A 21,733-nucleotide genomic window follows, 5' to 3' on the forward strand; every position below is an offset into this window, starting at 1 on the left:
TGAAAGTAGTTGAGCTAAGGTCTATAGCAGGACTGTTGGTATACATGTAAATAAATGAAAGCATGTGTTAAAGTTAACATATTTTGACCACTGAAAAATATTATAATATCACTGTGAGTTTGATAATTAATATAACTGAAATTTATTAATAAATTATCCAATTATTTAAGAAAATATTATATTCTATAGCTAACCTATCATATGTACCTACGAACAAAGTGCAATTCTTTTCCCTTTGTTGCCACAATGATGACAAAGACTTGACAGCTTTAGTTCAGTTTTTAGTACTGGCAAAGTATTGGAGAATTTTTCATGTATATATAAAAGCAAGAGCATTCACAAAAAGCAAAAATATTCCTGAGCATAATGTGTTTGTGTGTGTGTGCGTGTGTGTGTGTGTGTGTGTGTATACAAAAGTCTTACTTCTCTTTCGTTTTCTGGCTTTAATTTGCATTTTTCTTGAATGGCCATCTTTCATCAATGTGTCCTTGTTATCAGGGCAGAAGATTACAGAAGAGGAATCTTGAAGCAAGCTGGTGGTGGTGAATGTGAATCTTTCAGAGACTGTAGAAATGATGGAGCCAAAAGTAACTGTGGAAACACTGCCAGTGGAGCGAGTGCAGCCTTTGGAAACCAGGAAGGACATGGAGCCAGTATGGGCAATCAAAGAGGTAACAGGGGAGTTAATGGAAACAGCGAAGAGAATGGAGCCTGTGGATTCAATAGAGAAGGAACCGACTCACAAAACAATGGCCCGGGACTGGCTCAACAGGATTTTGGTCATGAGCAAGAGGTAATGAACATTTGAAACTAAGAATATACTTCTCTTATAAATGTATGCTGGCACATGATACGTAGCATTACAGCTATTCAACATTGATTATAACCTTATATCTTAAATCCTGAAATGATTTAAATTATAAGCTCTTGGGATCATTACTACAGACAACTTGATGGTTCTCATAAAATTCTAAGGAGGAGGTGATTTATTTTGTCATTTTAAGAAAGATAATATACTTGAGATAGTATTTCAAGGAAGTGGCAATATTCTTTATAACTATAGAATACAAATACTGGAATTTTCCATGTTAAGTGTGCAAATTGCCAGAAGTTTGGACATGTACAATATTGTGAAACTATTATTTTAATTTTAATATTAGTTACACTTTATTCACTTTGTATCCCAGCTGTAACCCCCTCCCTCCTTCCTTCCCAATCCCACCTTCCCTCTCTCATTTCCTCCTATGTCCCTTTCCAAGTCCACAGATAGAGGAGGTCCTCCTTCCCTTCCATCTGACCCTAACCTATCAGGTCTCATCAGGACTGGCTGCATTGTCCTCCTCTGTGGCCTGACAAGGCTGCTCCCCAATCCAGAGGAGACAGACAAAGAGCCAGCCATTGAATTCATGTTAGAGACAGTCCCTGTGCCCCTTACTAGGGAACCCACTTGGATATTGAGCTGCCAAGGGCTACATCTGAGCAGGGGTTAAGGGTTACATCCATGAATGTTTGGAGTATCAGTCTCTGCAGGACCCCCTGGGCCACGGTTTTTTTTTTTTTTTTTTTTTTTTTTTTTGTCCCTGTTGATCTCCTTATGGAGCTCCTGTCCCCTCCAGACCTTCCTGTCTTCCCTTCTTCCATAAGATTCCCTGAACTCTACCCAACATTTTGCTATGATTCTCAGCATCTGCTTTGAAACCCTGCTAGGTATAGTTTTTCATAAATTCCCTGTGGAAGGTTCCTGTCCTATTCCTTGTCTTCTACTTCCGATGTCTATCCTGTTTACCCTTCTGAATGAGGATTAAACCCCTTCCCTAGGGTCCTCTTTGTTTACCTTCGTTAGGACTGTAGATTTTAGTGCGTTTATTCTATAGTAAATGGCTAATATTGACTTATAAGTGAGTATATACCATATGTTTCTTTCTGCTTCTGGCTTATGTAACTCAGGATTATCTTTTCTAGTTCCAACCATTTGCCTGAAATTTTCATGATTTCCTTGTTTTTAATTGCTAAGTAGTATTTCGTTGTGTAAATGTACACAAAATTTCTGTATCCATTCTTCAGTTGAAGGACATCTAGGTTGTTTCCAGATTCTGGTAATTATGAATAAAGCTGTTATGAACAAATGGGACCTCATGAAAATGAAAAGCTTCTGTAAAACAAAGGACACCGTCATCAGAAAAAAAAAAAAAAATGACAGCCTACAGGCTGAGGAAAGATCTTTAGTTTCAGTTTTCTGATGCCTTTTTTTGGTTTGTTTTTGTTTGTTGTTGTTTTGCTCTCTTTTTGTTATTGTTTCATTTTATAGTTTTAGGATCAGGATCTAGCTCTATGTAGGCCCATTTTAACAAGGAACTTACTGTATCCTAGGCTGGTCTCGTGACAGTAGGCTTCCATGGGCAGGCATTATTTTTATGAATCCCTTTGTTACCTGACCTAGCTCTTGTGGTTTGGTTTTGTTTTTTGTTTTGTTTTGTTTTGTTTCTCAGAATAACTATTTGGTACTTTGGGGTCAGATTCCTTTCAAACCTTACTTATATCCCATATTTATCAGCTCTCTGACCCAGAAAACTTCTAATTTCTCTAAGTTTTGGTTTTCTTATAACCAAATCAAAGGTGAGGGTACTTACTTCATTGTGTTGTGGTAAGTATTCATGGAGATACACAATGCATAGTAGCTGATTAATTCTATAAATATTAGATCTGAAATTGTGTATTTGGCAGCTTACTGTTTCTCCTATTTCTCCCTTCAAACTACCTCAATAATAATTTACTTCTCTGATGATACTGATGAATATTTTTAGTAAATTTGGAGTTTGGGGGATGCATATACTAAAAATTTGCATTTACATTTTAAAGTCACATAAAACATTATTTTTCCCACTATTAACCAAATGGGGATTAAAAATTGGTCTTTGGTCTTCTTTTAGGAATCAGATGGTGGAACTGAGACCTTGAACTCAATTGCCTTGGGTAAAAGATCCCTAGCACACAATGGTGAGCCTAACAATGATATATCAGAATCATCACCAACATTGGGTTTTCCTAACATCCATTCATCTTCCAGAGGTTCTGCTTCTACTTCTGATACTGGCAGTGTGAATGCTATTTTTGAGTACTTCTGGTGTGATTTTCCATGCTGAATGCTTCTACTTGCTCAGCCAGTAATTCATTTGAATATTTGTTTGGTATAAATTGAGATTGATGCATGCTTTTAAAAATTTATCCCTCAGACTGGCAAGAAGACTCAGAAGGTAAAGGTATTTGCCACCAAGCCTAACAAGTCTAATCCCCTAGACCCACATGGTGGAAGGAAAGAACGAAGCCCCGACATATGTGCCCAAATAAATAAATAGTATATATTTATATATTTCTAATTACTCCTCAGTAAAATCTTTTCTTTTTCCTTAGATTGTTGGGAGTCTCGTGTAACCAGGATGGCACTGACCTCATTCTATAGCTGTTACTGGCACTGACTTCCTCATCTTCCTGGGATCACAAGCCCTTGCTATCACACCCAGCTGTCACTGAATCTTTATGATGACTAGATTTGAACTGCAATTGAGATATTAAGTCCTTCATTCAGTTCTTGGTTTTGCACTTTAATCAAAGCCACAAATCAAATTCATACTCAGCAATTTATTTTAACCACTATGATTCTTATTTTCCATTGAGCTAAGAACAGATATATAATGAATAAATTGTCAAAAAATTAAATTTAAATTAAAAAATTAATTTACAAAAACACTTGCATAAAAGATGAAATGCAATAAGGAAACCAAATTTGAAGGATATCTCCATTATGGAAATACTTGGCACATTAGTGTATAGACCAGTGATTTGTCTCAATACCTTTCCCTTTACAGTATATGCTGGATTTGTTGAGGTGCCTGAAAACCCACCTCAGCTAGCATCTGAAGTCAATGTTAACCCACTCTATGTCTCTCCAGCATATAACAAACCACTAATCCACGTGTATGAAAAGGAGTTCACTTCTGAGATCTGCTGTGGTTCTTTATGGGGTAAGTTAGATTTTTTTTTTTTTCAATGCAGTTTATTCAGGAACCTTGAACAATCCTCGGACCCTGGGGAAAGCCAGCCCACAGCTTAAATAGCCTCTGGGTAGCCAACCCAGGCGTGCCACGTGGGCAATGCAGATAGGTCCACATACATGGAAGCAAGCCAGATCCTCAGCCTTAGCCAAATGTGGAACTGATCGTGACAGAGAGCACTCACCATCGGGAAGGTGGAAGGCAGAAACCAGCTCCATCTTTAAGGCGCGGCATTACGCAGCTCTCTACCGTTTCTCCTTTTTGTTTTAGACGCATCAGGCAAGAGTAGAGGTCTGATCTCTGATATTAGAAATAAATTGGGACTTTGTACCAATGTTCATTTAGGTGTCATCCACCCAAAGAGCATCAGACCCATCCGATACCTTTTTCTCAGAGGCGGGACCTGGGGCATCAACCCGCATGCAATCAGACATGCTCTTCTCTGGGTCGAAAGCGGCTGACCCTGAGTGCAGTGCTTAGCCTCGCATCCTGAGCGTATCATTTTAGCTTTTTATGGTAGCCAACCATGCTTGGGGAGACTGTCCTGCTTCAATGGCTGTAAAGGCCTGAATGGTCATGGCTGCATCACACTGTTGTGAGACCCTAATCTTGCATATATACCACAGGCAAACCAAGGAGACCAACACCAGAAGGCCTGCTAACGCTCCCATGTTTTGAAACTTTAATTCTAGAGTTTAATTTCTCTCTGTAAAGTCTTAAATTTAACAGACTTTTTCTACTCTTTGTTTTAGAAAATTTATGACCATATCAGCAGGGCTGAGATTATAGGTAGTCCCAAGTTAGTCTGTATAAAACATTACTATAAAATAACTTAATCACAACCAGGGGAGAGATCCAAAGTAAACTTCACATTTTATAGATTTTTTCTCCTAATGCACGATTGAACAGAAGTTTCTTAAATGGAAAATAGAAGCAAGTAACAAATTTAACTATATTTACTGAGCCATTTGAAAAAACATGGTCATCCTTAATGATTTTCCAATTTAGTGGCATAAGCACTTCAAGTCTGGCAACTACCCAGAAATGTAGTTTCATATCTAGAAAATTAACCAAAATAAACTGTGCTTGTACAGAATCAGTTTGTTTAAAAGTAATTTTCAAAAGAACTGATCGGTTCTGCAAATGTTTGTGACACAGTATACACAATATTCTGTATGTCAGGTGGCACACAAGACAGCAGGCAATAAAATATTGCTACGGTGTAAGGACGTCTACTTATACATTTTTATGAGACAGAAGCTGATAGCAGTGTACATAGTTGAATAGTATGAAGAAAACAAGGCTAACAGTAGACTGAAATGCTAAAAGTCATCTTTACATAGATTAGTAAACTCAAATTACAAAAGTAATTATACATGTATACTTAGTAAATCAGTGTATATAATATATATTTAGTAAATCTAAATATATATTTAGAAAATCAATAAAGGGCAAAAATATGGAATACACATATACATGGTAATGTTATTCAGCTGTGAAAAAGAGTAGAATCATGTTTGTAGGAAAATATGTTGATATAAGCCAAATGAATAAAGACAAATACACATTTGGCCTCATATGCAAAATGTAGGATTTTTTTTTATTTTTATTTTTTATTTTTTTTAAATTTAAGGTCCTAAAAGTATAATGGGGACTATTAGTGAAATGGAAAAGGACTAGAGGGAGTGAAAAAGAAAATGATAAGGAGGTAAATGAGAGTGATTTTGCTTAAATTATGTGACAGATAAGTTAAAAAAACACACTGAAACCACTTTCTATAGAATTAATACATGCTAATAACTATAATCAGTTAATACAACACTTTTCTTTGTCTGTGTCTGAACAGGAGTCAATTTATTGCTGGGCACCCGAACTAGTTTGTATCTGATGGACAGAAGTGGAAAGGCAGACATCATTAAACTTATAAAGCGAAGACCATTCTGCCAGATTCAAGTCGTGGAGCCACTCAATTTGCTGATAACCATCTCTGGTTTGTTTAAGACCTAAAATTAGCTAAGTAATTATGTGGAGTAATTGAAGTGCAAACTAGGTTAAAGGCTTTCTTAGGTAAAACTGTCCATAAGAAAACACTTTAAATATACCCTTTAACTGGAACAGCAGAATCTCCTACTTGTGTTTTTATATCCTTTTACACTTTAAATAAAATCCCTTGATCTTGATGCACCTAACCTAGGTTGGAGATCAGAAAAACTACATTTACTTCCTTGAAAGTTCTTTTCAGAGTTATCTCTAAAATTGCATAGCTGAAATCAACATCCATAAGGGCCAACACCAATATCCACCATCTAGCTTATGATATATCAGAAACAACAAAGAACCAAAAGGATGAATATTTGGGTAAAAGAGAGAATTTTACCTGTCTCTGCCTTATTACAAGGGCAGATAGACAAGATTAGGTACAAGAATGGATGCCCTAAAGAGATCTGCACCTTTCCCAAACAGTAGTTGGTTTTCATAATCTTGATCTGTCAGAGCCTGAAACTTTGACTTAAAAAAAAACAAGTAAGTTGGTGTTAAACTGTGACTACTAAATGAATGAAAAATAAATAATTAAAACAATGACATGACTTTCTTAGGTATGGCTGAGTGGCAGTTTTTTTGTAGACATGAGAGAGAGCATACCCAGAGGCATAAACAGAGGCATCTGGAAGACTCTAAAGTGAACATGACCAGCAGACTGAATGAGGCCATATGAAAAGAGAGAGGAGATAGACAAAAGGGAACCTGGAATAACAGCCAAGAGGTCAAGAGGCCATTAGAAAAAAAGGGTAAAAGGATCAGTGTAACCAAAATGGAAATGCAGCTGGTAGAAGGCCAGCCCAGCAGCTGAGCTGGAGGTTTCAGCAAAAGGGGAAGGACATGCCTCCCAGGAGGACCCTGTAACATATAAGGGCTGAGGAATGCTGGTACAACCTGGCAGCCAGTATCTGCTTTGATATGTTTATAAGCACCTTAGTTAGCCCTTTGTCCTGGGTTTGAAACCTAATACTAATCATAACTGAGTAAATAAAAAAAAGTCAAAAGACAGCTGACAAATTAGTAGGAATGGTTAACTTAATATTTGGCCATCAAATAAAACCATACCAACCACCGATATTTATATGAGTCTTTGTACTTCATAACATATAAGGTATATGTGAAATATGTATGTGTGTGTGTGTAAATTGCCACATCATATACTGATTGCATGAGATTAATTCTGCTTCAAGGTTTGATTAGAGGTAATATCATTTTGGAGGTAAACTCAGACTTCATAATATTTTAATCATACTTTATGACCAATCATTCAGGTACACAGAAACAGTACTTAGTTTTGAAAACATCTGGATATCTGCGAGAACATCTGGATAAGAAATTTATTTTCATCTGATTTTTGAAAACCCAGTTATACATTTTTTACAATCCCTAAACTTAATGCAAATTTTATTTGTTTTTTTTTTTGTTTGTTTTTTTAAACTGAGGTTTAAAACTAAGGTTCGTACATGGTAAGCAAGCATACCTCAACCAAAAAAAAATGTTGTGTCAAATACTATAAAAACATCGTCATCAGATAAGGATCTTCTAAGGTTACTCTGAAAGGAACTTTCAAGAATGCAATGTGAAGAGTAGTTTATTTTACTAGTTTAGTATAAAATGACCATGATAATAATTTTGGAACCCTAATACTTCTTTAAAATTTCCTACTAAAACACAGTAAAATTAATCACATTAAGATTTTTACTGGTAGGCTGAGTGTAGTGGCATACACTTTTAATCAGCACTCAGGAGGCAGAGGAAGGCAATTTTCCAAGTTTAAGGCCAGCCTGTCTCAAAAAAAATTATTATTACTGAGATTTTTTTATTATTAATTACAGCTTATTCACTTTGTATCCCAGCTGAGGCTCCCTCCTTCATTTCCTCCCAATCCTATACTCCCTCTTTCACCTCCTCCCATGCCCCTCTCCAAGTCCACTGGTAGGGGAATTCTTCCTCCCCATCCATCAGACTCTAGCCTATCAGGTCTCATCATGACTGGCTGCATTGTCTTCCTCTGTGGCCAGGTAAGCTGCTCCCCGCTCAGGGGGAGGTTATCAAAGAGCCAGCCACCGAGTTCATGTTAAAGACAGTTCCTGTTCCCCTTACTGGGGAACCCACTTGGATACTGACCGGCCATTGGCTACATCTGTGCAAGGGTTCTAGGTTATCCCCATGCATGGTCCTTGGTTGGAGTATCAGTCTCAGAAAAGACCACTAGGGAACAGATTTCTTGGTTCTGTTGTTCTACTTGTGGAGCTCCTGTCCCTTCCAGGTCTTTCTATCTGCCCCTTCTTTTATAAGATTCCCTGCACTCTGCCCAAAGTTTGGCTATGAGTCTCAGCATCTGCTTTGATACCCTGCTGGGTAGGAGTAGTGTTTCCTCAAAATCCAGCTATACCACTCCTAGGCATATATCCAAAGATACTCAAGTACACAACAAGGACATTTGCTCAACCATGTTAATAGAAGCTAGAAACTGAAAAAAAAAAAAAAAAAAAACCCAGATGTCCCTCAATGGAGGAATGAATAAAGAAATTGTGGTACATTTACACAATGGAATACTACTCAGCAATTAAAAATAAGGAAACCATGAAATTTGCAGGCAAATGGTGGGGACTAGAAAAGATTATCCTGAGTGATGTATCCCAGAAGCAGAAAGACACACATGATGTGTGTCTTTTAAGTGGATATTAGACATATAATATAGGATAAATATACTAAAATCTGTACATCTAAAGAAGCTAAGCAAGAAGGAGGACCCTGGGTAAGATGAGCAATCCTCATTCAGAAAGGCAAGCAGACAGATATCAGGAGAGGGACAAAAACAGGGATCAGGACAGGAGCCTACCACAGTGTGCCTCTGAAAGACTCTACCCAGTATTATTGGGACTTTTATAACATTCTTAAAAGTGACTAAGAAAAATGAGTGAAGTCAATATATACAGGGATTTTAGTTCTTAAATAAATTATAAGAACTTGAGAAGATTAGTTATTAGGAAATGAAAATTAAAGAATATCTCACTCATGAGTAGAAATAAAAATTATCTCAACATGTTATATTTATATATTTAGGATTATCCATGTATATGCATAGATGCACATAACAACAGTTAATGATAAATAGAGTCCGTGGCTATGAAAGAGAGAAAAAGTGTTATATGTTATATAACATTATAGAGAAAGAAGGATTTGAAAGGGGGAGAGGGAAATGACATAAATGATGTAATTACAGCATAATCTCACAAAGTAAAAGAAATAATTAAAACATTGCCCCCAAGAGGCTGAGAATAGACTGGTGGTTGCCAGAGACTGGATTAATGGAAAGAGGAAAGACAGGCGATAGAGAGTAAATTTGAAATGAGAGTACTGAATGTTGTTGTTCTATTGCACAAAATGGAAATATTCATTATAGCCAGGTATGATGGTACATTCCCTTAATCCCAGTACTCAGGGAGGCAGAGGCCACCCTGGTTTACAAAGCCATTCCAGGACAGCCAAACAGAGAGAAACCCTGTTTCAAAAAAACAAACAAACAACAAAACTCAAATAAATAATAGAAAGATAGATGATAGACAGATAGATAGATAGATAAAACCTTTGCATTATGTGTCACAAAATGGTTACAGGAGAGGAATTTGAATTTACTCACCATAAAGAAAATTTTAAAATTAAGGTAATGAATTTGCCCATTTCCTAATGTCTACATGAGTAAAAATACCATTTTATACATCATAAATACATAGAAATAAAGGCTTTAAAATAATAATAGTAATTGGGTTGGCTTCCTGTAGACAGTCTTAACATATTGTAGTGGAATATTTTAGAACCACTTTGGAAAAACACAGAAGCAGCTAGTATAGGACTCAACTATCTCTTGGAATTGAGACAGAAGAGTCTAATATCATGTTAGTTTTTAAAGTGACTTTTATGTAACAAGTATTTGGTTTCAGTTGTAGTGCAGCCCCACTTCTTTGAATTTCTAGAGAATAAAGGGAAAGAATTGAAATGCCATCATGTTTTTCTACCAGGACACAAGAACAGACTTCGAGTGTATCATTTGACTTGGCTGAGAAACAAGATTCTGAATAATGATCCAGAAAGTAAGAAAAGGCAGAAAGAAATGCTGAAGACTGAGGAAGCCTGTAAAGCTATTGATAAGTTGACTGGCTGTGAGCACTTCAGTGTCCGTACGTCCATTTCACATTTAATACTGCTGTATAGGTTCTGCTTCCCTTCATGTAGAGAGATCCATAATGCAAAAGACAAAGAATTTGCAATTTTGAGTGAAAATATGAGTTAATGTCATTGAGGCATCTCCCAGGCTGTTTCTATATAATCATATCTACTGTATAAAATAGCTGTTAGAGTTAAATTTGGTTACTTCTTTCTTCCTTTCCTGGTCACTCTTAATATTTGAAAGTGTTTTTTTTCTCACTATAAATGTTCTTGATGTATCTTGAGCTACTTGCAGAAATGTATATGATATTTCCTTTCCTTTGAATAACAATAAAATAATCCATTCAGTATTGATCAGGAAATTTTATGATGAATCCTAGAGTTTATTTGTGATCTGTAGACTGTTGCTCCTAATGTCTCATTATGTTATGTTTTTATATCCTATAACATATATTATGTTTTTATATCTCTCCATGTATATCTCTGTAAATACAGTAATAACCAACTTTGGCCTACTAATTCTGTTCTCATCTGTCAACAACTATGAAGTTATGTTATCCCATTCTATTGCATCTCTGAATCAAAACTCTTCTACTCTCAGTTTCCTTTTGCTCTGAAGCAATTGACCCTTCAAGCAGAATTGGTAATGTAGGTGAAATATAAACACCTGATTGCTCTTATTAATTCTGAGGTATAACGTTTTGTATGTTGCCATTATAGTTCAACACGAAGAAACCACATATATTGCAGTTGCTTTGAAATCATCAATTCACCTTTATGCATGGGCACCAAAGTCCTTTGATGAAAGCACTGCTATTAAAGTGAGTGACCACTTCATTTGTATCACACTATTTTTTCTTAAGACATTATAAATGAAATAGTAGTTTGAAGTATAAATATGGAAATATATAACATGAGGCTACAGTTATTGCAATTTGAATATATCATGTCAATAATTATCATTTAACCCTTTTTTAGACAATCCACAGGCGCCACAGCAAGGGAGAATTTGAGGGAAGTCCCCAGCCCCTCCCCTTACAGGACATCCCCACCAACTCCTCACTCCCATTTCCTGTAGTCAACATGAAGATCTTCTCTTCTAGAGGCCCAAACACAGGCTTCAAGTGTCACCTCAATGACCCGAAGCTGGGAAAGTCCTGGCTTTCTTTTAGTGGGGGGTGGATAGCAGAGGGAAGGTAAGAAAAGATATGGAGATACTAAAGAAGCCACATTGGAAGGGGGAAGAGAAAAGCATTGCTTCAACTATCATTGCAACAATAGGTGGGTGAGGGAAGTAAATAATCGTTTATATTTCTTCCAGTGTAAAACACATATCTCTGTAGAGCTGCTCTGGGACATAGTGGGTAGGCCCACCAGTGCTCTTTACATCTTACAATGGAACAGAATGGAACTTGTATAGCTCAGCTATGGAGACTAACCATCCAGTGGCCCAAACAAATTGCTGCTGTTTTTACTTCTTTCCCATGAACTGAGGACTATAGATAAATTACATATAATGCTCGAAAGTTCTATTTAAATAAGATAGATTTTTAGAAAAGCCAAGCAGCCTTTTTGTCTTGCCTATGATGTGCATCAGAATCAGTGGGAACATTCTGTTAAATGTTTAGATCTCAGACCCAACCCCAGGCTGAGTTATTCTGTCTGAAGTGGGGCCTGAAAATCTGATTTTTAACAAATGTTTTCCATGATACTAAATTACTTGGCCCACATACAGATTTCACAAAGCACTGACAGGACTACATCTTGGTATAGTTCATAAAGATATTCTTGAGATACATTTTTATCTTACATCTGGATCTGTTTACATGTTCTAATTTTGGGGCCCAAACATCACCTATATACATTGATCATGGTATAATGCATATGGCTACTCTACAAGAACTAGTTGCACTACTTGCACAGTATACCATTTTATAGATAGACTTCTATACAAACAATCAGTCTACCATGATTCAATGCATAGAATTCCAGATCTGATCTGACTAAATTGGGTCTTGGCTCAGCTGTCAACATTTGGATATGGCTTAGTTCTTGGGTGTCTGCTGACTTGTCAGCGCTACCTGGTATGGAACTGGAAAACAAAGAAATAAGTACTAACAGTACATTTAACCAGTTCCTGTCCAAATCCTCATTCAATTTTTGATGCCGACCTCATGACCACATTATTGCGAATCCTATGATTCTCACTCCTTCACATAATCCAGTCTCAACAATGAATCCTGTTTGCTCTTTTGTTTTCATGGACTATAAACCATAGGAGTCTTAGCGTATAGTCTGTCCATCCTAGGTTAATATATATGGCCTTTTTCATTCCTTACCAAGTACGCATTGATCAGTCAGCAGACTCCAAAGGAGACTACATGTCCTATGAAGCCTACATACGAATATTGGCAAAAATACAGGCAGCTGATCCAGCGAACCGGTTTAAGAGACCAGATGAGCTCCTTCATTTGCTGAAGCTCAAGGCAAGACTCTGAGGGCAGCTAATGAGAGAACAAAGCCATGTGGTTCTGAGGGTCAGAACAATTTGCTCATTGTAGGTTGTATGAAGCCCTAGATTCAATCCCCAGTTTCATAAATCATTCTATCAGCCATAAACAAGCCATCTGAGTTTTATAGACATAAATATAGCAAAAGAATAGGAAAATATTTACCTTAGTCAGAATGTCATTTTGGCCTTTTGGCCATATTTACTTTTCTACTTTCAGGTGTTTCCAACTCTTGATCTTAAGCCAGTGACAGTTGACCTGGCTGTTGGATCTGAGAAAACACTGAAGATTTTCTTCAGCTCAGCTAATGGATATCATATCATTGATGCAGAATCTGAAGTTATGTCTGATGTGGCCTTGCCAAATAATGTAAGATAATAACTTCAAATCCCTAGAAGTTATTGTAAAACACTTTGAATTTTTCTGACTATCAAAATTCTCCATAATCTAAAGTATAACTAACACTGCAATAGAGATCTAATATGGAAGATTAATATGGAAGAAAGTGTGGATGCATAAGTAAAAATCACTAATTATTTCATAATCCAGATATATAAATGTTATCTGCAGACAGATTTTATTTGGCCATTATAATTTTGTTGTTAATGAATGCATGTAACATTTAAAACCCAGAGTTAATTTGGTGATTAACCAAATCTGATAATATCAGGTTCACACCACCATCTGGCCACCATCAACTGGAACTAATTGAGGTCTGCCTCCTTTTAATGGCTTTTTGTTCTACATTCACTAACCATTCATCTTTGCACTTTTATACTAATTGCCTCTAGGATGCTTTTCAATAGGGTTTAATATTTCTATGCCCTGTAGTATACTGATATAGTTTGTTAAGAAATCAATAACAGTATTACATAATTACGTGTACTCCCCTCTTTATTTCATTAGCTATAGAATATAGCAAATTATCTTTTTTTTCTTTTTAAAATTTTTCTTTTTTATTTTAATTGCATTTATTCACTTTGTATCCCAGCTCTAGCCCCCTCCCTCATTTCCTCTCAACTCCACCCTTCCTCCCTTATCTCCTCCCTGCCCCTTTCCAAGTCCACTGATAGGGGAGGTCCTCCTCCCCCTCCATCTGAACCTAGTCTATCAGGTCTCTTCAGGACTGGCTGCATTGTCTTCCTCTGTGGCCTGGTAAAGCTGTACCCCTTTCAGGGGGAGAAAAATTATCTTAAAATTCATTTACTATATTTCAGAATTTCTGATGAAAACTTTCAGTACTTTAAATAAGACCAAAGATCTGTATTGTAAATGGTTGTACATCATTAATATAAAGAGCTTGATCGTAATATCATACCCCACCAAATGCATCAAACAAGATATTAGTGGGAGAAATGAAAGTTTTCCTGTTGCAAGTTATATTTAAAAGGAATGCCTTTACCATCAGTATTATGCTTTATCTTTTCTTGATATTGAGTTTGTTGAATATTAAAAATTTAACAGCTTATCATTATATAAAATCCCTGAACAAAACATTTATGTACTTTAAATCACCCTATTTGAGTGAAGTTTTGACCATTCCTTAGTAATATAATCTGTGTCTCTAATAAAACCATTTTTCAAATTACATAAAACAATCTCTGAAACATTGGTGAAGACATATCTAAAGGAATTTTGTTGAGGCAGCAATCATTAGCTAATGACCAAGTAGTTTGCCTATATTGATAATTTACCCTTTTTGTCCTGTGAAAATATTAAACACAACCTCAGTCACAACAACAAATTTTTTATGCAACTGTATTATTCTTTGATTGTCTCTGTAGTTTTCTCCATCTTGTATTTTATCATAACAGAAAACCTTCATTCAGAAGTCAGTGAAATAAGAAATATTTGAATGTTTGTTTAAGTTTACATTTATGGAAAAAAAAACAGGCATATTAGTGTACTCATGTAATCCCAGAATTTTGGAACTGTAGGCAAGAAGTTTCCGAGAATTAAGGCTATTTAGCAAATTCGAGGCCAGCCTGAGATATATGAGCCACTGTCTTGAAAAATAAAATCATTGAAGAGGTTTAAATCTAAATATTAAGCAAGGAATTTATTTGTATTTAGAAACAATCAGTTAATTAACTATAGAACCAAGAATGCAAAAAGATGTTACAAATCATTTTCTGACCTAATTAGGATACCTCATATATATTTTTAGACAAATTATCTAGTGTCTTGACCCACTAAAATAGGGTACTCTAATATAAGGGAGTGGAGGGTGTTAACCGAAAGAGAATGTCCTAAAAATAATATTCTCTCAGAAGGGCTAGATTACAAAGACTTTAATGGGGCAGGAGAGTTATACATGCTGAAAAGTGTCCAGTTGCTTCAGAAATCATCTAAGAAAGCAAGGGGATTGCCTCAGAGACTGTCTGGATTTGCAGCAGTCCTGGGTTATTCCAAACAGATTTTCTTGAGAAAATATTATTTCTTGCATTTTTTTTTTCATTTTTATCTGTTTTCTGATTTAACTGCTCATGCAAGTACCCAGGGAACGCATTAAAATTGCGTTTCACCTCTGGATTCCCATTTTAGTTTTGAGGATTGTTGTTGCTGAGACATGGCCTCAAGCACTTGGCCTGAATACGCTGGCTTTGGCAAGTATAGTTTCTGACCTTCTCCTCGACCCCCTGTAACTTGCTACCTGGGAGAAATAGCGGAAGAACACATTTTATTATTTCTCAGAGAAATACTGTCAATGTCCGTAATATCTGTGCTCTAAGCAGATTCTGTCCCATTTATGAATCTGGACATTTACAAATACTTAGTTATCTCTTAATATTTCTTTATTCTGTCAACAAATACTTCTGAATTTGCATATCAAGACTATTTTAACATGTGAATTGAACGAGAAATTCTACATTTTCTTGAAAAGGGGACAAATTAAAAAAGTAAATTATGAACAAGATTAAAAGCTGCTCCTTAAAACATATTACTCTCAAGCTATTTGAAGTTTATTTTCCTTATTTCATGAATTTTCTGGTGACTGAGAATTATGTATATGATTTATTGCTTGAATCACACATTCAGTATAAAAATCTTGCTTAATTTTTTAAATAAATGTTAAATTCAGGACTGCATTATTTTCTTATGGTAATACACAATTCTCTCTGTGGCATTTCAAGAAATTTCTCGGTGTTAGAGAAACATCTTTATTCCCTCCCCCTCCAAATAATTATCCTAAATAAAAAAGAGAATTTTAAAACTGATGGCTGTGTAACACAAAGGAAATCTTCTCAAATGTTCAGTTTATTTCATTCTATTGAATTTAGAAACAGATGTTACTTTCCTCCATGCACTTTGAACATCGTTTGGTCTTCAATGAAAGTAATATTTGTCTCAACATAATAGTGATTAAATGCTTGACACAAAAATCTTTAAGAAACATAATCTCAATCCCTTGAAATCATTATATCACAGAATCTCGTCATTTTACCTGATCGCTTGGGAATTGGCGTGATGCTCACCTTCAATGCTGAAACTGCTTCTGAGGAAGCAAATGAACAACTCTTGAGGAAGATCCTTGACGTGTGGAAAGACATACCATCATCTGTAGGTATGTACAAAATTTCTTTTTCTCGCAGATGATCCAGAGTAGCTTTAACAGGATGAAAATATGTCTTAAATAAGGTTTCCTGAATCGTTTTTATTCTTAAAGCACCAAGCCTTTATTTAAAGTCTTACACATTTAAAGAAAATGCTTCTATTTTGTTTAGTCTTCAGCGTTCTGTTTACAGAGTAGTATCTGTGTGAAGTCATTTATATAAAAGACAGACAGAACTGGCTGAAATATCTGCAACTCAGGCAACATGGAGAATTCTGCTTTTTCAAAATAAAGTACTTTTTCCTCCCTGAACAGAGCAGGAGTGTTGGTCTGGGAAATTAAAATAACTAAATTGAGATTCTTTTGTATGTTCCAAAGGTTTGGTGACTACAGGACAGAATATAGTTAAGATATTAGCGAGGACAGAGGGTAGAAAGATAAGATGAATGATAGCTCTGTGAGTGTGTGTGTCTGTACATGTGTGTCTGTGTGTGTTTGCAGAGACAGAATGAATTATAAAAAAAAAAGAGGAAAAGCTGTTTGACCATTTGGTTACTAGAGAACAGGATACATAAAAACAGTTAAAGTATTAGAGAGGGTAGAATGATAAGATGAATGACAGCTCTCTCTGTGGAAGTGTGTGTGTGTGTGTGTGTGTATGTGTGTGTGTGTGTGTGTGTGTGTGTGTTTAGAGACACAGAGTGGATTATATAAAAGAGATAAAGGGAAGGAAAAGCTGTTTGTCCAGAGGTTAGAATCCTCTAAAATATCTGTAAAGTCGGTATAAGAGACACCACATTGTCTAAATGACCAATTTAAATGAACTCCTTTTTGGACAACTTTTATACGGGGTGATAGATAGATTTTTGCATTGTATCTGCAGAATCCTTTAACTTTTTTTTTTGTAACTCAAAAGGAGGATTGTTTTTATTATAATTTCACCATTCAAATCATCACTGAAGAAAAGACCCATTAAAATAATACATCCAAAGACATTGGTTAATATTCCCAAATTTTACTATTTATAAAACACTCATGTTTAAGTCCCTAAACACACCAAAACCATTATAATACTATTTGAGAAATTTATTGTTTGATTTCTCAAGTACACATTGAGAAATTCCATCCTTAACTTTTTTATACATAGTCAATGTTAAGGATTGTCCTGAAAACCTGCTCTAATTTCTTCAAAAGGGTAAGAATTCACAGAGGGTTTAAAACCATTATAAGTGACACGCTAAATGTTTGTAGTACAAATTGATGACTCTAGGGCAAAAGAAAGTAAAGGCAATGAGTCATGTTCATTCCATCTTTTGTTGTGGTACTTTTGGGAACAATGTGTCAAGTAGGAACTAATGCTGCAGCCTATTGAAAGAATACCTGCCTAGAATGTGCAAGGCACAGGGATCCAGCCCCAGTAACTCAAAAATACATGAACCAAAATTGAAAATCAGGTAGCTATTTTCAAATGGGAAACTGAGCAGAACCCTAATATTCAACCTGCTAGATGATCATAGTAGGTTTAAAAGGCATCTTCAAAGTTGTTTACAATATCACTTGTCCTCGGGCAAGAAAATTTCTAACCTAAATCAAAAAGCTATTTTCAGTTGGTAGAATTTGAATGGCATGCATATAAAAAATAAATCAGCACTGCAAATATATGATATTTTTGGTTTGTTTAGTGCATACTGAGAATATAACACTGATAATGAAGGAAACAGTTCAATCTGTTTTCAATTTCAAAACAACTTGCTGTTTGCAAACAGCTTAAAACTACATTTCCTAAACTAAAATTTACATTTCTTTTACTATGATGTTTTCAATAACAAAGACAAAACAAATGTATAGAAATTAAGGAATTGCAGAAAGTTTTCCCAAAAAATCTCTACTTCCAGATTTCAGAGTACCATTTCAGAAAGTAAACTAGTTTCATAATTTTCTATGTTAAGTGGCAGATCTGTGAAAATGAACTCAGTAGTCAGACTGTGTTAAATTAGAAAGCTTTACTCTGTGTGGCTGTTGAGAAGAATGCTATTTTAATATAGTAGTCACAGGAGTAAAAATATTCAAATTCATATAAGTTAAATCTTTTACTAGTTTCTGTAACTCACGTCACTGGTTCTTCATATTTCTTGTGGCACATTTTTAATTCTGGCTTGAATTTACACTAACAAAATTATGCTTAATTTTTATTATTTTTCTTCACAATTTATTCATTATCTATCCTGATTGAAGCCCCCTCCCTCAATTCTCCCTCCCTCTTCCCCTCATCCCATTCTTGTAATCCACTGAAAGGTGGAGTTCTTCACTATTGCCATCTGCCCATAGCTTGTCAAGTCTCATCAGGACTGCCTGGATCCTCTTCCTTCATGGCCTGGCAAGGCGGCATCATCAGGGGCCAGTGATCAGAGAGCAGTCAACTGAGTCCATGATAGAGGCTGCCCCTGCTCTCCTCACTCAGAGATCCCCATAGAGACAGAGCTGCCAATGGCAACATCTGAGCAGGGAGGCTAGGTCCTCTCCATGCATGCTCCTCCATTGGTGCATCAGTCTCTGCAGGATGCCCTGGCCTCACATCTTTTTTTTTTTTTTTTTTGGTCTCCTTGTTCAATTTCTGTCCCCTCCATGTCTCTCTATACCCAATAACAATTTTTTTTTATCTCATTGAGGCTGTTTATTTTTATTTTTTTTTCAATGCAGTTTATTCAGGAACCTTGAACAATCCTCGGACCCTGGGGAAAGCCAGCCCACAGCTTAAATAGCCTCTGGGTAGTCAACCCCAGCGTGCCACGTGGGCAATGCAGATAGGTCCACATACATGGAAGCAAGCCAGATCCTCAGCCTTAGCCAAATGTGGAATTGTTCGTGACAGAGAGCACTCACCATCGGGAAGGTGGAAGGCAGAAACCAGCTCCATCTTTAAGGCACAGCATTCCGCAGCTCTCTACAGTTCCCCCTTTTTGTTTTAGACGCATCAGGCAAGAGTAGAGGTCTGATCTCTGATATTAGAAATAAATTGGGACTTTGTACTGATGTTCATTTAGGTGTCATCCACCCAAAGAGCATCAGACCCGTCTGATACCTTTTTCTCAGAGGCGGAACCTGGAGCATCAACCCGCATGCAATCAGACATGCTCTTCTCTGGGTCCAAAGCGGCTGACCCTGAGTGCAGTGCTTAGCCTCACATCCTGAGCGTATCATTTTAGCTTTTTATGGTAGCCAACCATGCTTGGGGAGATTGTCCTGCTTCAATGGCTGTAAAGGCCTGAATGGTCATGGCTGCATCACACTGTTGTGAGACTCTAATGTTGCATATATACCACAGGCAAACCAAGGAGACCAACACCAGAAGGCCTGCTAACGCTCCCATGCCCGCCCATTCCTTCAGATGATTCATGGCTGCAGCAATCCATGATGATAATCCTGTGGCTAGTCCTGCGTCCACTCTGGTAGAATTTACTGTGACAGTGGCCACTCTCAGCTGCTCCATCATAGTATCGAATTCTCCAGTCCAATTACCTAAAATATAGCTCGACAATTGTTTAGACAGATTTGCAGCACAGGAAAAATTCTCATGTTGTATGCTAGTGACTCAAAGTCCAGCATATTTTCATTGACAGCCAAGTTGAGCGATTTGCCATAGGGTATCAATTTGCTCCTGCTCTGATTGAACACCATCAAGCTTCCTTTTAGTTGAGCATTAATTCCTTTTTGTACAACTAAGGCATGAGCTACATTGGCTAAATGATTATTCAGGGTCTGAGCAGTCTGCCCAGTATGACTCATGGCTAATGCCCCGGTGGTAGCTCCAACAGCTGCCAATGAGATGGCAGTAACAATGGTGGCTGTAGTTCCAAGATCCCTTTTCTGTCTGAAGAGAGTCATAGCATGAGGGGCATCAACGGGCACAGGCACCCAGTGAGGCATGCGAGTAACCAGGGCATGCCTAAATTTACTAGCATTCCAGCATTGGGCAAAAAAGCAAGTATCATTACCACAATTACTTGGCTCTATCTGGCTAATAATGAATAAAAATGGGGGATATAAACAAACAGGTGTGGGCTTATAGGAAATATTTTGAGAAGCCTTAACCCCCTCGTTGGAACATCCTGTATCAGTTCTAGAACTAACAGTGGTGGTGTCCGAGGTCTGAGTAGGTTCAGGAGACCATTGCCCCCAGGGGCGAGACGTGCTCCATGCCAATTGACTAACTCCATGTTTTCCTCCACTTTTGAAAGTCATTTAAGGTTCTTAAATTATTTTTTCCCTTTTTTAAAATTTTTCATCAATTACATTTTATTCATTCTGCATCCCCCCATAAGCCCCTTCCTCCTCCCCTCCTAATCCCACCCTCCCTCCTCCCTCTGCTTGCATGCCAGTCCCCAAGTCATCTGATAGGGGAGGTTCTCCTCTTCTTTCTGATCTTAGTCTATCAGTTCACATCAAAAGTGGCTGCATTGTCCTCTACTATGGCCTGGTAAGGGTGCTCCCCCCCAGAGGGAGGTGATCAAAGAGCAGGCCAATCAGATTATGTCAGAGGCAGTCCCTGTTCACATTACTATGTAACCCAATTGGACTCTGAACTGCCCTGGGCTACATCTGTGCAGGGTCTGGGTTATCTCCATGAATAGTCCTTGGTTGGAGTATGAGTCTCTGGGAAGTTCCCTGTGTTCAAATTTTCTTGTTCTGTTGCTCTCCTTGTGGAGACCCTGTCCTCTCCAGCTCTTACTATTTCCCAGATCTTACATAAAATTCCATTCACTCTGCCCTACAGTTGCCCATCAGGCTCAGCATCTGCTTTGATAGTCTGAAGGGCAGAGGCTTTCAAAGGCCCTCTGTGGTAGGTTCCTAGGTTGTTTCCTGTTTTCTTCTTCTTCTGATGTCCATCCTCTTTGCCTTTCCGGATGGGGATTGGACATTTACCCAATAACAAAATTTAAGAACAGCTTTTTTCTTAGTCAAAATGTGATAGTAATTTAATTACAATCTCAAAATCAAATTTATACAAGTAATTTGAATTGTAATAAAAAAACAGGCACAACATTGCTCACACTGTACATTTGTTAGTTACTCCAACCAAGTACCATGTATGGAGATAACCTAGAACCCCTGTACAGATGTAGCTCATAGCAGCTCAGTATCCAAGTGGGTTCCCTACTAAAGGGAAAAGGGACTTTTCTGACATGAACTCAGTGGCTGGCTCTTTGATCACCTCCCCCTGAGGGGGGAGTAGCCTTTCCAGGCCACGGAGGAAAATAATGCAGCCAGTCCTGATGAGACTTGATAGGCTAGGGTCAGAAGGAAGGGGAGGATGACCTCCCCTATCAGTGGACTTGGAGAGGGACATGGGAGGAGATGAGGGAGGGAGGGTGAGATTGGGAGGGAATGAAGGAGGGGGCTACAGC

General features: G+C 37.2%; 1 protein-coding gene across 1 annotated transcript in view; it reads left to right on the forward strand.

Moving 5' to 3' along the window:
* Nrk (Nik related kinase) overlaps positions 1-21,733 on the forward strand; it is a 129,771-nt gene that overhangs the window by 99,795 nt on the left and 8,243 nt on the right. Inside the window, exons 19-26 of the mRNA XM_060374576.1 lie at positions 499-793; positions 2,931-2,997; positions 3,867-4,022; positions 5,899-6,042; positions 10,118-10,276; positions 10,986-11,086; positions 12,995-13,144; positions 16,205-16,340. Of these exons, the coding sequence (XP_060230559.1) occupies positions 499-793; positions 2,931-2,997; positions 3,867-4,022; positions 5,899-6,042; positions 10,118-10,276; positions 10,986-11,086; positions 12,995-13,144; positions 16,205-16,340 (1,208 nt within the window). The remainder of the gene's footprint in view (positions 1-498; positions 794-2,930; positions 2,998-3,866; positions 4,023-5,898; positions 6,043-10,117; positions 10,277-10,985; positions 11,087-12,994; positions 13,145-16,204; positions 16,341-21,733) is intronic.

This window comes from Meriones unguiculatus, chromosome X (assembly GCF_030254825.1).
Source record: "Meriones unguiculatus strain TT.TT164.6M chromosome X, Bangor_MerUng_6.1, whole genome shotgun sequence".
NCBI classification, from domain to species: Eukaryota; Metazoa; Chordata; class Mammalia; order Rodentia; family Muridae; genus Meriones; species Meriones unguiculatus.